This window comes from Gambusia affinis, linkage group LG01 (genome assembly GCF_019740435.1).
Source record: "Gambusia affinis linkage group LG01, SWU_Gaff_1.0, whole genome shotgun sequence".
In the NCBI taxonomy this organism is placed as follows: domain Eukaryota; kingdom Metazoa; phylum Chordata; class Actinopteri; order Cyprinodontiformes; family Poeciliidae; genus Gambusia; species Gambusia affinis.
In genome coordinates, this window is record NC_057868.1 from 19,273,607 (window position 1) to 19,287,384 (window position 13,778).

Genomic DNA, 13,778 nt, shown 5'->3' on the forward strand with positions numbered 1-13,778 from the left:
AAGTTATTTTGTATGCAGACCCAGTTCTGTTTTGGTCTCCTCTGACCCAGACACCTTCTTGCACATGTCCACTGTGTCCCTTAACCTCACCCTGCATTTAAGCCAACTAACTTCTCTGTTCTTTGGCTTTCATGCTGCTGTCTGTTTGTAAGAACCTGATGACTTGATGCCTTATTCATGTGTTTTCTCTGTCCATAAAGATCTGCAAAAGATCCAGTTTTAGTTGAGCCTGGATTAGTTGTATTCGTTCTCTCATTAAAGTGGACTGAGTGAGCAGCCCATTGGTTCAAAACATTTCAGAGTCTTTGTTATTAAAACTTGGATTTATTGAACCCACCAGGTTTAGGACAAAATGCAGAATGAGAACAGGTGATGAAGGGGTAGAAAGGTTTTAAAAAATGAGTTGTTAACAGTGTTCATTTGACAGCAAATTTTTTCATCTGAACCAAGATCTAGGATCTAGCTGAACCAGAGTTCACTTTTTTGGCCTGAATCAGAGTTAGCATTAATATATCCCCAAATGAACCAAACATTCTAGGCAAGTGAACTAGAGTTTGATTAAGGAAGAATAAACAGGACTGGTGTGAATGCACCCCAGGTGTTCATCAAGAAACACCGCTGGTGGCGGCAGTGTTTTGCAAATATTGCAAATAATACACACCACACAACATTGAATTAGCACATAATATGAATGAATGGAATTTTAGAAAGACTACCTAAATACATATTGTGCTGAAGCATCTAAAATAGGAGTCACTCATACTACTGTTAATAATTCACACCTAGAAATGAAACAACCCCCACCATCCTCTTGAATGCTCGTATACATATGGAGACTTGTCAAATTACAGTGAGTGGCTTCATCTTCCTCGAATGCAGCCATGAGAAACATACGCAAACACTCACACTCCCTTACCTTAGTGATCTTGGGGTGAGTGCAACGGCTGTTTCCAGATGTGGCGTGCATCCACCCCCCACCTTCGGCCAGCTGCAGCGGCACGTTGGGGTTCCCTCCGCCCGTACACTCCTGCCGCAGGGAGCACTTCTTATCTTGGACACACCAACCGCATTCAAACCTGGGGTCAGCCTTCAGGCACATCCCACAGCTGTCCCGTAACGCCCTACACTTGTACAGGTGGGCTGCATGAGAGAGAGAGAGAAAGAAAAAAACGACTGAAATGTTTCATCTGTACAGAATGAAAGCTTTAAAACAGGAGACGTCACAGGAGTTAGTTTGAAACAGGTTTAGAGAAGTTTAGGGAATTTTCTGAGCTAACGTAGCCTAGCTGTGATCTTACTTTACATTAATGAGAGAATTCATTTGCACAAGTTATCTGCTGTTTCAAGACACCTCTCAAAAACAGCAAATTGTCTCAATGTGTACTAAACTTTGAAAATAAATGGCACATAATAAATGTATGTAGAACATTTAAAGGGCCAATGAAGCCTTTTTAGGTCTATTATCACGAGGATAAAATTATGTTGTGAACATTTTGATAAACTCAAAACGTATTAATTTGCTAACTTGTAAAAAAATGTAAACACATGTTTAGTTGATGATTACCACTCTGAGGCTAAAACAAGAAGTAAGTTCTGTTTCTACTGATAAAAAAGTCACGTTAAAAAAGAAGAGTCACCTGGAGGAATACCAGTGAAATTAATTCAACAGGTAATGTCTGCTAATGCCAATGGGATTGATGATTAGTTACATTCAAAAAAGTTAAATTAAATTAGAAACTGTGCCAACACGGCAGACTGGAGAAAAGTCATTAAAAGTACAAAATGAATGAATAAACAGATAATAAATAAAATAAACCTCTAGCACCTTAGGAGCCGAGTGGGAGATGAAAGGAAGCCAGGAAGAGGAGGACAAATTTTAGCTCGACTTGTTAACAAAACAGCAACCAGGATTGTTATGAATTCAAATGTGATGCGACTCCCTCCGAGGCCCAGAGAATCAGAGGAGTTGGAGCCAGAAAAAGTAAGAAGAAAAACCAGCCAGAGAAACCTCAGATGAGGAGTGAGTAGTCAACAGGGCAAAGCGTGGAGAGAGATACGTGCAAACAAGCAGCAAAAACTACCAGTGGATGCTTAGGATTTCTGATTTATGAATAATCTGCTAATTGGAATCATAATTATCTCAGTTAACGCAACATTGCCAGCACCTGCAGGCAGAGTTTTTTTTTTCCTTCAGCCTCACAGCAGATAAAAAGATCTGAGGTTAAGATGAAAAAAATGTTTTAAACATCCTCCTCCTCCTCATTCAGCAGACGTACGGCGGTCAGACTTCAAAGTGGGCTTCTCTCGTATCCATCTGCCTGCCTTGGCCCTCAGCTTGGCCCTAATCTGATTAGCTACGGCTCGGCTTAAAAGTAGTGCGACACTAATTAATCTGGACCAAATGAATGATTTAATTTACATTAACATCTCCACTTTACACCGGGGCAAAGCCGGGCTGGCTCTGAGCTGCTCTGCCCCGAAACGGATAAGGCAGCTCAGATTCGGGAGGAAAAAAAGAGACGAGGATGGAGTGAGGAGGGATTAACAGAGGAGGAGGAGAACAGAGGAAAGGCTCTTTATGAGATTTGTATGAGTGAGTCGAATTTCATAAAGCATATTTTCAAAGATTATTAAACTTTTAACATTAATTACTGCATTGAATTTAAATCATCACAATGGGGAAATGTGAAGGTTTAGAAAGAGAAATAATCTCTTCTAATCTCCTGTTTAACTCCTCAGAACTCACCGGCGTGAACCAAGCTCATTGCAAAAATATCAGTTGTGTGTTGTAACAAAGCCGAGGGATTATGTTTGGAAGAATCATAATGGAGGAAATATGTAAAAGATAAAAAGAAGGTTCAATAACCTGGTTGCATAAGTGTGTAGACCTTTAGATAAATACTTTGTTTTATGCAACTGCAAAGATCAAAAGGAAGACAGAAGTCATTTCCTTCCAAAGAAGACATTAAACCTCTGCTATAATCTTCTAAAAGCCAGTGGAAAAATATGCTATGGTCTGAGGAAACGACCATAACACATTTGAAATTGGGCTACAATTTCTAATGTTGTGCTTTGCATGAGAAAACAACTACACATAACTCAAAGGACACAGAAAAATGATGGTGGTAGGAGCTTCAGGATCTGGGCTCACTCTGAAGGTTTTAACCCAGACGTTTAGTTATTTGCTAAAAGGTTTAACTTAAATGAGGGATATCAAATAGTGAACCCAAACATCCACTAAAAACAACAATAGAAATGGTTCATTATAAGAGAAGAACATTTTGGGATGACATTACAGAGTTCAGAATGAAATGCAACAAAAGATCTGTGGAGTCGTCTTAAGACAATTTTGGAAAAGGGATCTTCCTTCCAAGGAAAAGAGTGAATATTTAAAGGGAAAAATTCTATTCCATCCATTGTGAACTCCAGTTTTCCTGGGGCCTCCAGGCCAACACAGAGCCGTTAAAAAGTGTGACCAAAAAGAAAAAAAGCCATCAAATAGTTGAGATATGACTGGAGAAGTTGTTCAGTCACTTACAGGTCTGCTGATGCAATTGTAGGTATAAGCCACAATGGAAAGTCAAATAAACATAAACATCTGTCTCTCTCTTTTCCTATCAGGAGAGCTAGCTGACTTTCTAGCTAGCTGTGTATCTATCTGTGTCTGTCTATTTGTCTGTCAATGTAGCTGTCTGTCTGTCTAGTTGTCTTTATAGCTATCTAGTTAGCTATCTGTCAAGCTACATTGTTATCTTTCTGTCTGTCAGTCTGTCTATCTGGCTATCTAGTTAGCTGTCAAGCTAACAAGCAGTGTATCGATCTATCAAGCTAGCTGCATGTCTATTAATTAATCTATGTCTGTCTGTCTGTCTGTCTGTCTGTCTGTGTGTGTGTGCGTGTGTGTGTTACTTTAATAACAGCCAGCAATGGTGCTGTTTTATTTACAACAACAGAACGGTCTGCTTTTCCCTGCTGGGTGATTTCCCACAGACTCAAATGTATCTTTCTTGGTATTGCTGAAAAAAAAAGTGAAGTAGGTTTCTTTTAGTCAGTTGATTGGTGGTGTTTACTCTATGCTCCATGCAGAAGAAGGAAAGTGCTTCCTCACAAATCTTCTATGGGAGCCTCATAAAGCATTTGTGCAAGTTAATAAAAATTGTAAAAGTTTAAAACTTTGGTATTGCTTAATACTAAATATCAGTTCATAAATAGACCCACCTAAAACAGTTGCTTTTAATTCAACACAACTGAGATCATTAGGATGTTTCTTTTTTCTTTTTTTAGCAAATGTCTGACAGTCTGTGTTGTTTTTGATCAGCAGTGGTTTTATACCTGGTGCTCTCCTGTAGATGCACTGTTTGCCAAGTCTCTTTCTAATTGTGAATGATGAACTCTGACCCTAATTAAGGTAAGTTGGGCTAGACCAACGCTTGCTTGGGACATTCATGTGTTGATGGTTGAGGATTTTTTTTAGCCTACATGTTGTCAAACAACTTTAAAGGTCACGATTCTACAGGTCTGGGGTTGGACAGGAGAACTGAACCAATGATTTAATACAATGACTAGCTTTGGCTAGCCTCAATAAATGAAAACACCATTTGAAATCACCCTTTTTGTACTTAAACGTGACACTAAATCATAAAAACACTGTAATTATGCAAAAGAATCATGAATGCTGAGTATGCATTCTGTAACCAAACTGCTCATCTGTTACCATCGTACCAAAATGAGCTCAAGCGTAATGCAACGGGAAGTGATGAAAATCTCCTCATATGTCATTTCAGGAGGGAACAGAAGCAGAAGTTACTAGATTAGAAACGGTTAGTTAATCCACGCGCATTCAGAAAACGGGACTGTTTGACACGGTCGAGAGCGAGACTCGCATTATCTTGTGTAATGGGACGTCTAAAATCATTAGCCTCCACCTCCCAATGTATTGCACTTGATGAAGAATTTACAATTCGTAATTGTTTTCCACTTCTTGCACAAATAGTGATTAAAATAATAAATACCATCCCCCTGTGTCGCTTCGGTTTTTTTTCCCTTTATCATCCCTTTTTATTCACATCTACCCCCTGCCATTACTCAGTGCATTCATCAACCTGTCACACACCCGTCGCTGCTCTTTTTTTCCTCCATCCTGTTAGTTTACCCTATTTGTTTATCTTCCTGTCTAACATCTATCCCTATTAATTTCAGTGTTGGGTTTTTGTTATCAATCACTCCCTCCTCTCTTCCCTCATCCCCAGAGACGAGAATAGTGATTTTCCTAAACAAACGCCACATTTTCACCTTTCTTGCTGATGGCTGTCAAACATGAAATTACAGAGTTCCGAAGAAAGGGGAAGTGTTTACGTGCCGATGTTGCTTGGCGTTACTTTATTGTGAGCAAACAAATGGTTGTGTGTTTCACAGAGGAAAAAACAAAAGAAAAATAATAAAAGAGGAAAGGTAGGAACAAGAACTGCTCTCTTACCTTGAATGTTGAACGGGTTGTCAATGACAAAGTTCCCGTTCCACACCACGGAAAGGTCAACCGGCAGGTCGCTGATGCCGCCGCCCTCATAGTCATACTGCAAACAGAAAAAAAGAAAAGAAAAAAAAAACACACAAAGAGCATGAGAGAAATTGGTGATTCATGATGGGATGCAATGCAAATTGGGCAAACTCTGGGAGAAATTGTTTCATTTGCATAGTGATTCAGCCAGGGCCGCTCTTCACAGATGCCTGCGACATAGCCCCAAGAACACGCGCACGCATAAATCCAAATCTTCCAAACAGACATGTTCTATAAATACGCTGAAAATACGGGTTACGGCCGAACGGGCTCGGAGACGCGTAAACGGATTGAAACGGAGGATGCGGGGAGACGAGACGGGACGTTGACGAGGAGAAGAAGGGGAGGAAGGATGAGGGCACAGCAGAGGTGTGGAGGCAGCCAGAAATCCAACGGTGACGTGTGTGAAAAGGTCCTTTAGTCGTTTAAGCACAAGCTAAGTGGTGGGATGAGGGGGAAAAAGACAGATAAGATGCAGAGCAGAGGAAAGTGAAATTGGCATTTCCAATTTGCTCACTGACACACTGGATTTGGTAGACAGAGCTCGATCGTCCCAGGTGGGACACACACTCACACACACATGCAAACTCCTGATACGATTTAAACTTCTAGAAAGCAGTTCATAGTCATCTCAAGTTTATTTGTACAGAACATTTCATCAATGAAACAGTTCAACATGCTTTACATCATAAACATCATACAGTCACTAATTATATTATGCAAATATGTTGATCAATGTTCCCCTCAACATTGATCTATTAATCAAAGGGTGTTTTGTTCTGGTCCTGATACAGAGCAGAACCAGAACACCTGAGAAGTCTGGAAGGTTGATACAATGAATAGCAGATCAAAAAGTACTGTGGTCTAAGTCAATCAGTGATTTCTAAACTACTAACAGTATTTTAAAGTCTATTCTCTCAGTAGACCTTAGAACTGGGTGATGTGCTCCATCTTCCTGGTTTTAGTCAGAATGCCAGCAGCAGCATTCTGGATCATCTGCTGCTGGACCATTGATTTGTTAGACAGATCTGTGAAGACACTGCTGCAGTAATCAATGCGATAAACACATGGAGAATTTTCTCCATGTGTTTATCTTTAGCTCAGATCTTGCTGAAACAGTAATCCTCTATTCAGAGGATTACTAATTTTGTAACTGTCATTAGGTGTCTCTAAGTCTGAATTTTTTCTTCTTTTTCTTTTTTGCTGAAAGCTATTTTTGCCAATTGGGCATACATACACTTTTAGTATGAATCCCTTGATGAGACCCCAGATCTCAAACCAATATGTGTACTTCACTACATTTTTTAAAATCTTGGTTTCTCTAGGCCAGTGCGTCCAACAACTAAAGTCTGGTATTCCTGAAAAGGATAGGCGGTAAAGAGAAAAATTAGGGTGAAGCTGTCACGATGAAGAGAGAGAAGTGGCAAAGAGAAGAGAGACATTGTGAGGAGTCACTGTGGGAGTGTGGCCCTCTGTTGAGACATGAAGAAGATGAGATGACCACAGACCAATTAAACCACAGGATTCTGGGAGGTCAACAGCTTCTTAAGACAAGGATTTAACAAAGACACAAAGGAGCAGCTGATTAAACTCGTCCCCTTCCCACTAGTACATTGTGACCGTGATCCATCACACACGAGGTAGGCTGTTGACATTATTAGCATCACTTTTGCATCCCACTGGCAAGTGCTGTGTGTACAGCAGCCTAGCAAAACCACAAGACTCCCCCTCCCTCACACTACTTCTTCTTCTCTACTCCTCCATCTTTGTGGCACGGCCCCCATTAAACTTTAAGGGTTTCAACTTGTCTGCCATCACCAAAACACTGGTTGAGCTTGTTCCCCCTGTCGGTCCCTGCCCACCATGCTGGCCACCGCATCATGCTTTATTCATGCTGTCACATGGTTTAAAATGCCAGGACAAACCGCACTGTGACACAGAGCGTCACCCGCTGTCTCACTCACTTTCCGTGGGGAGACACAGGAAAAGTTGGACACTGATGTTAATGATGGAACACAAGAAGAGAAAGGAAGACACAATTGGGGAAATAAGAAAAGGTGGAGAGCAGCCTAGAAGGTTGAAACCACGTGATAAACTCCCTTACTGAGCAGCAGCTTTGGTGTTGTTAGCATTAGCGTTTCTTGCTAATCACAATTCTTTTGGTGAATACTAAAACATGATAAAACTATTAGCCACTGGTTTTCTAGCTGAATGGTTTGACTCAGAAAATCTTCCCTCATCCTTTTTTTTTTTTTTTTCTTTTTATTATTATTTTTATGTAGGATGCTATATAAAAATTTGCATAAAAAATAAGCACAAATAAAATTTGCAATTTGTTGCAAATTAATATATACACTTTTAGACTTTATAAATTTCTAAAAACCAAAGTACAAAATGACAAGTCATACTTAAACTTTTAAAAAAAAAAATGTTAGTTTTAAGTGTTCTGAGCTGGTGAAAGATCATGCATATATATTTAAATTAAAATTTCTATATCAGTTTGATGATGGTTTTGCATGTGACAGCTACTTTACATTTCTAAGTTGATGTCATTTTGTTTTCCCATAAAAGACTATAGAGAATTAGCTAAAACTTACATAATATTTAATATAACAAATCAAACACCAAATTTGAGGGGTTTTTTCACTCTCTAGGGATCATCACCATCTGCACTGGATTTTGAAAAAATTCCATCATGTTTGCAAAGATAATTCAATGTGAGCCAGAGTGGTGGATCCACTGACTGATAATATTCCTAATGAAACACTTCCTGTTCATGTCAGATTTTGTCTGATAAATGAATGAATCAACTTGAGGAAAGCAATCAGTGGAGAATTCATTTAAGTCTTTCATTAATAAACTGATTTTTTTCTGAACTACTAATATTTTTTTGAAATGTAAAATTTGACTCTAATTGGATTCCAAAGCTTGGGCAGGGTGCTCAGTTTACAGCACCAACGCATTTGCTTACACACCAAAAGTCCAACAGTCTTTCTTCTGCTGTTTAGGAGTTCACCGAATATCTCATGTTATCTTCTGGAAGAAGATTAAAAAATGCTTCAGTGATTTCATTCAGGCTCACGTAATGATGAGACGAGCTCAACTAATTACATCCAATTAATAAATGATGTGCAATCAAGCTAACTAGCATGTATGTATGGGAATAAATTCATTTGAGCTTCACGTCATTGATGTTTTGAGAGTCATAATCAAAAGATAACTTTTTCTAAAAAAAAGTCTGGATAATACAATTCTCATTTAAAGACAAATGACAACAAATGTTCCGTTGTTTTGATATAATGTTTTTCATTTTATTTTTTTGTCTCACTCCAGACTATTACAGGACAAAAATACGATTGGAAGCAAAGTAAGGAAGAACAAAGTAAAAGAGAAACCAGAAAAAGGTATTTTTATTTGTTTTGTTTGTCTAATAAAGGTTTCTTGAATTTGAGACATTGTCTTCCCTAACAGTGTCATGTTGAAAATCCAACAGCAACATGTCTCGTTTTTATGAAACAATGATCGCAACATGTCAGAAGATTAGGACACCTTACAAATGTATTTGTATTTCTGACATTTTTACTATGCTTTATTTAATCCAAACTTAAAATTTCAAGTAATCACAATCAACAACTGAAGAAATGTGCAAAAGAAATATGTTAAGATTTAAGTTGTGGTGATGAATAAATTCGGACACTCACCACATTAGACTAATCAGGGGTCCATGATGTGGGCAGGAAGGATCTGCAGTAGCAGTCAGTCTTGAAACAATCAAAAGATGCCTCTGATTGAAGACTGTTGCTGTGACAGTTGCATAACACCCTGAAAGCTTAATTTTTATCAGCATGTTCTGGATGACATCATCAGTTGTTGGGCATCACTGCTAATCCACTGCATTTGCTTTTGCTGCTTCTCTTTAAGGGGCAGTATTATGTAAAGTTGACATTTTTGATCTTTACATCATGTTTTAATGTTATTCCCTCATCAAAAACACACCTGGAGTGTTGTTTGATTCTTTCACGCATCTCTGAGAAATACTTTAATCTCCATGGCAACCATTCAGCGGTATAAAATGCCTGGTTGGACCCAGCTCCACCTTCGAGGGGCAGCTCCTCCTCACAGCTGCAGTTTCCAAGCTTCGCATCACAGAGAAGCTCCTCCCCCACTCAGCTCCTTCAGACTAGCCAGCAGAAATTAGCAAAAACCTTGTGGAACTGCACATCTGCTGAACTCATTATAGGAGCTACTTCTCAGTGAAAGGGTTAATAGAGGAGCCATGCTGTGATGACTTCCTGAAGACGGAGTTTCAGAAAGAGAAGGACAAAGAAGGAGTTTTGTTTTTAAGAAACAGATGCCCAATTTCAAGGCATTAAATCAGGAAGTAAAATTCTGATTTAACGCCTTTTACAGCACAATCAAGTACATATGTTAATATATGTACTTGATTGTGCTGTAAAATGACAGTAGCTCCTTTACATGCATAACAAAAGAATTGCAGATTCTAATTGTGACTCATTCTCTTACTAAGTTCCAAAGTTTTTGGCAAGTCAGTGACTTCTAATGTACCTTTGCTCTTAAAGTGGTGTCAAACCCAGTACTGCTGAAGCCCTGTAGGTTAAAGTCGTACTGAAACACCCCTCTACTGGCCTACTGTCCTGACTTCCCTCCCCAGAGCCCCCAGAGCTGCTGGAAATGAGTAATCAGACTCATTACTGAAGCCTCTGGCCAGCTCCTTTATGTCACTGCATGTAATTAATCTACCTGAGACAACTCATAGTGTGGGCCCCCTAGGGAGGCGAGAGGAGAGGAGGAGAAAAAAGGGAAGGAGGACGCCTCAAGAAAGTTGTGTGGATGAACATGGAGGATAGCTCCAGTGCAGATGAGAAGGAAGTGAGAGGAGTGGTGTTAGGAACAGAGTCAGGATTAGCAGAAAGGGAAAGATGGGCGCCAAAAGAACGAGGAAAACTAGTAAAAAAGAAAAGAAAGCACAATGACAGCGGGAGGAGACGGAGTGTAACCATGGGGGATGGAGCGAGGATGGGGAGGGGACAAGAGAGGGAGGCGAGGTGACAGGAGGGTAAAAAAAGAGAGGGAAGGGAGGAGGTGCAGAAAGTACAAGGTGAGCACAAAGCCGTCCCTGGCCTCATTACAGTAACACAGCAGCCTGGCTCAGGTTCATTCGTTATCTGCTCCTGCACTCGTTTATTCTCCCGCTACATGAATCGTCTCCACGGACTGCGTGTCTCTATGGACTGTATGAATAGATATGGTTGTGGGGTGTGTGCGTGCGTGTGTGTGTGTGTGTACACGCATATATGCCTAAGCGACTAAAAAAGTGCCGATGTTAACAAAACAGAGCAGCTGGCAGGCGAGGCCAGAGGAGGCAGAAAAACCAGCAGCTGTGCGCGTCGAGCTGCGCGTCCATGTGCGGGTCATCCTGGAGTAATTAGTCATGTTGAAGGATACCACAGTGTGTGTGTGTTTGTGTGTCTGTGTGTTAAAATACACTGCTAGCACACATATACAGCATGCAAGTCCCTCATTTCATCCTGTCTCTACTTAGTTCAACAGAGGCTGGCTAAACAAACAATGTAAAACTGCCTCATTGTTAGTTTTTGTCACATATGAACAAATATTGCAAATTCATGGCAGGATAAAAAACTTTTGCAGAGTTCAGAGCTCTAATTTAAGCTGTATTTTCCCCACAATCTGGGGATTATTCTCATTTGCAATCTACTTTAATATTATTACTATATATTATTATTTAAAAGTAATGATATTACTAATTTAAAAGTAAAATTGCTTGGTTTAATGGCACAGACCAAACTTTTAAACATATATTTTTTGGTAGATTTGAGGCTAAGGCTTTCTAAAAGCTCCAATTTTATTGTGTGTCTTGGAACATTATTTTTGTTTGGACACCAACGAAAAGACAAACTTGCTACAAGCTAAATTAGTGTATTTTTCCTCAGGAAGAAGCCAAATGCCAATGGCAGATGTTTCATGTTTAGATCAAACACAGATTAAGATTTATGACCTCAATGGTGAAGTATTATTGGACCAGTCAAGGTGAGACTTTCAACACAACATGAACTCTCAAGTATGCTGAAGGTAGCATCATGCTGTGGATTTGAATGGTTTTAGCTATAAAAACGGAGGCAGAGGACTTCCTCCAAATCTTTTAACTGCAATAAAAAAGAAAAAAAAAAAAAAAAAACAAGATGGCTGACATGGAAGGAAATGGTAAAATATTCAGCCTGAACTTGGCTGCTGACTACCAAAGACTTTCCAAGAAAGCATCTTGCTAAAAGATGTTTGTCCAAATCTGATTTGGAATCCGCAGTGGGAGGAATTCAAGCCTGAACCTGTGGATTAGAAAAAAAATCCAAAATAATCTTTTTTTGTTGTTTTATTTTTTTTTAACAATTGAAGATGTGTCATCATTAGACCCTTCAAATAAATCATTATGAATCCCAAAGTGAATCCCAGATTCTTGCCTGACACCAGTCAGATAAAGATACGTTTTCAGACACTCACACACAAACACACACACACGCACAGAGGCATTCATCTTCCCAAATTGGCTGTGCCAGAGTGTGCCAGATGCATGGACTTGCAGCAGGAAGTTAACACAAACACACACACGCATACTTTCACACACACAAGGCCTATCTATGTGCGTCAGTGCAATAAATCATGTAAAGCAAATTCTTGGTCGTTGCTGATGCTACAGTCTCTGTCTGCTCCACATGATTAGGAAGAAGATCATGTGGAGAATCTCCATATGTCTGTTTCATTTTGGGCTTCCAAACCCCTGGGGAGGAATTGTGTGTGTGTGTGTTTGTGGAAAAAAAAAAACCCAGAGGTATCCCCCGCAGCCCGCCTGCGTCTTGTGTGCGTCTCGTGAACACACTCTCTCTTGTCTCTGCATCGATGCGTTCCGCAGCTCCCTGGTGTATCTGACTTAGCAAGTTCAATGTTTCACTGTTTGGTGAGGGGCTAAATAATGCACAAAGAGACAGTAAGATTGAACGGATGAGTGTACATTCACTGCTGGCTAATTTTCCCTGTGATTTATTACCCCCGGCTACCCAAGAGTCGCAGGCGAGCCGTGAAACATAAACTCACTCCGCCCTGCTGAGAATACCGAACACAATGGTGGCCGGAGTGCCGCTTCACAATCGCAGATGGATTTCCATCTATTGATCCTCTGCAGCTTCTGTTTGGACTATAACCACATTTTGTCTTTTATCTGGGTAATGTAGTGAATAAAGAAAGAGCATAAACAAATTTTCTCCTGGCATGATGAAAAAAACAACAACAAAAAAACTATTTACTAGGAGCACTGATCATTTCAGAATTATAGTTTGCTAGACGATTACAGATGTTGTTGGAGGCTTTAATGGAGACAAACCTGCAAAGAAAAGTCTCTATTTTTACTTTAGATTTTTTTTCTTTTAATTAATATTGTTTTGGTTCAGAATTGTTACCTCTCCTTTGTGGAACTACAGGGTTTCATCAAGTCAAATATTGGATGTAGCAAGTGAGCCAATGACAAAAATTAGCATAATCTATTCATGATAGATGCAAAGTTACTAGCTAGGTAGAAAGAGTATATAAGCAGTTAGTTGCTGCTAACTGGGTGGAGTCACAGAATACAACAAAATACTTACTTGTTGTTATGCCTAATTATGCTACATGTTGCTAATTTTTACCATCCCTTAGTTAATGTCAGCTACTGTAATAAAGTCTACTTCATTTATGGCTTAATAGCAAAAACACAATTAACCAAAGTGTAACGCTCTGTATTGACCACATCCCATTTTGTTTTATTTAAAGCTCACATGATTGATGTTAGTCGCCTGATTGATGTTAGTCTCATCTGAAATCAAAGTACCAGCCAAGCTTTGGAGAAGTTTATGTTTTCATGGCATAAACTGAAAACAGTTTATGTTTAGAAAATCACTTTTTCTCACAGTACTCTCAAAAAAACCTATTGGCATTTTTGAGATTCAGTTTTAAGGTTGTAGAGACTTGGAGAACACAACAAGCTGTGGCTGGTGGTAAGATAAGTATGGAGTCTCCTTCTGCCTGGTGGTGAAGAAACACACCAGTGTGCAACGTCTTTTTTATACCCCAAGAATAAAAAAACAATGATCTGGCACTCAGATCAACTTAACGCAGTATACTACACATAAAAAATGTTACACTTATTTTAGAG

The 13,778-nt window shown here is 39.5% G+C and overlaps 1 protein-coding gene across 1 annotated transcript in view; it reads right to left on the reverse strand.

Moving 5' to 3' along the window:
- The window catches only part of LOC122840476 (plexin-A1-like), a 124,080-nt gene that overhangs the window by 75,779 nt on the left and 34,523 nt on the right, over positions 1 to 13,778 (reverse strand). The window contains exons 7-8 of the mRNA XM_044136879.1: positions 5,477 to 5,573; positions 917 to 1,140 (exon numbers count right to left, since the gene is read on the reverse strand). Coding sequence (XP_043992814.1) covers positions 917 to 1,140; positions 5,477 to 5,573 — 321 coding nt within the window. The remainder of the gene's footprint in view (positions 1 to 916; positions 1,141 to 5,476; positions 5,574 to 13,778) is intronic.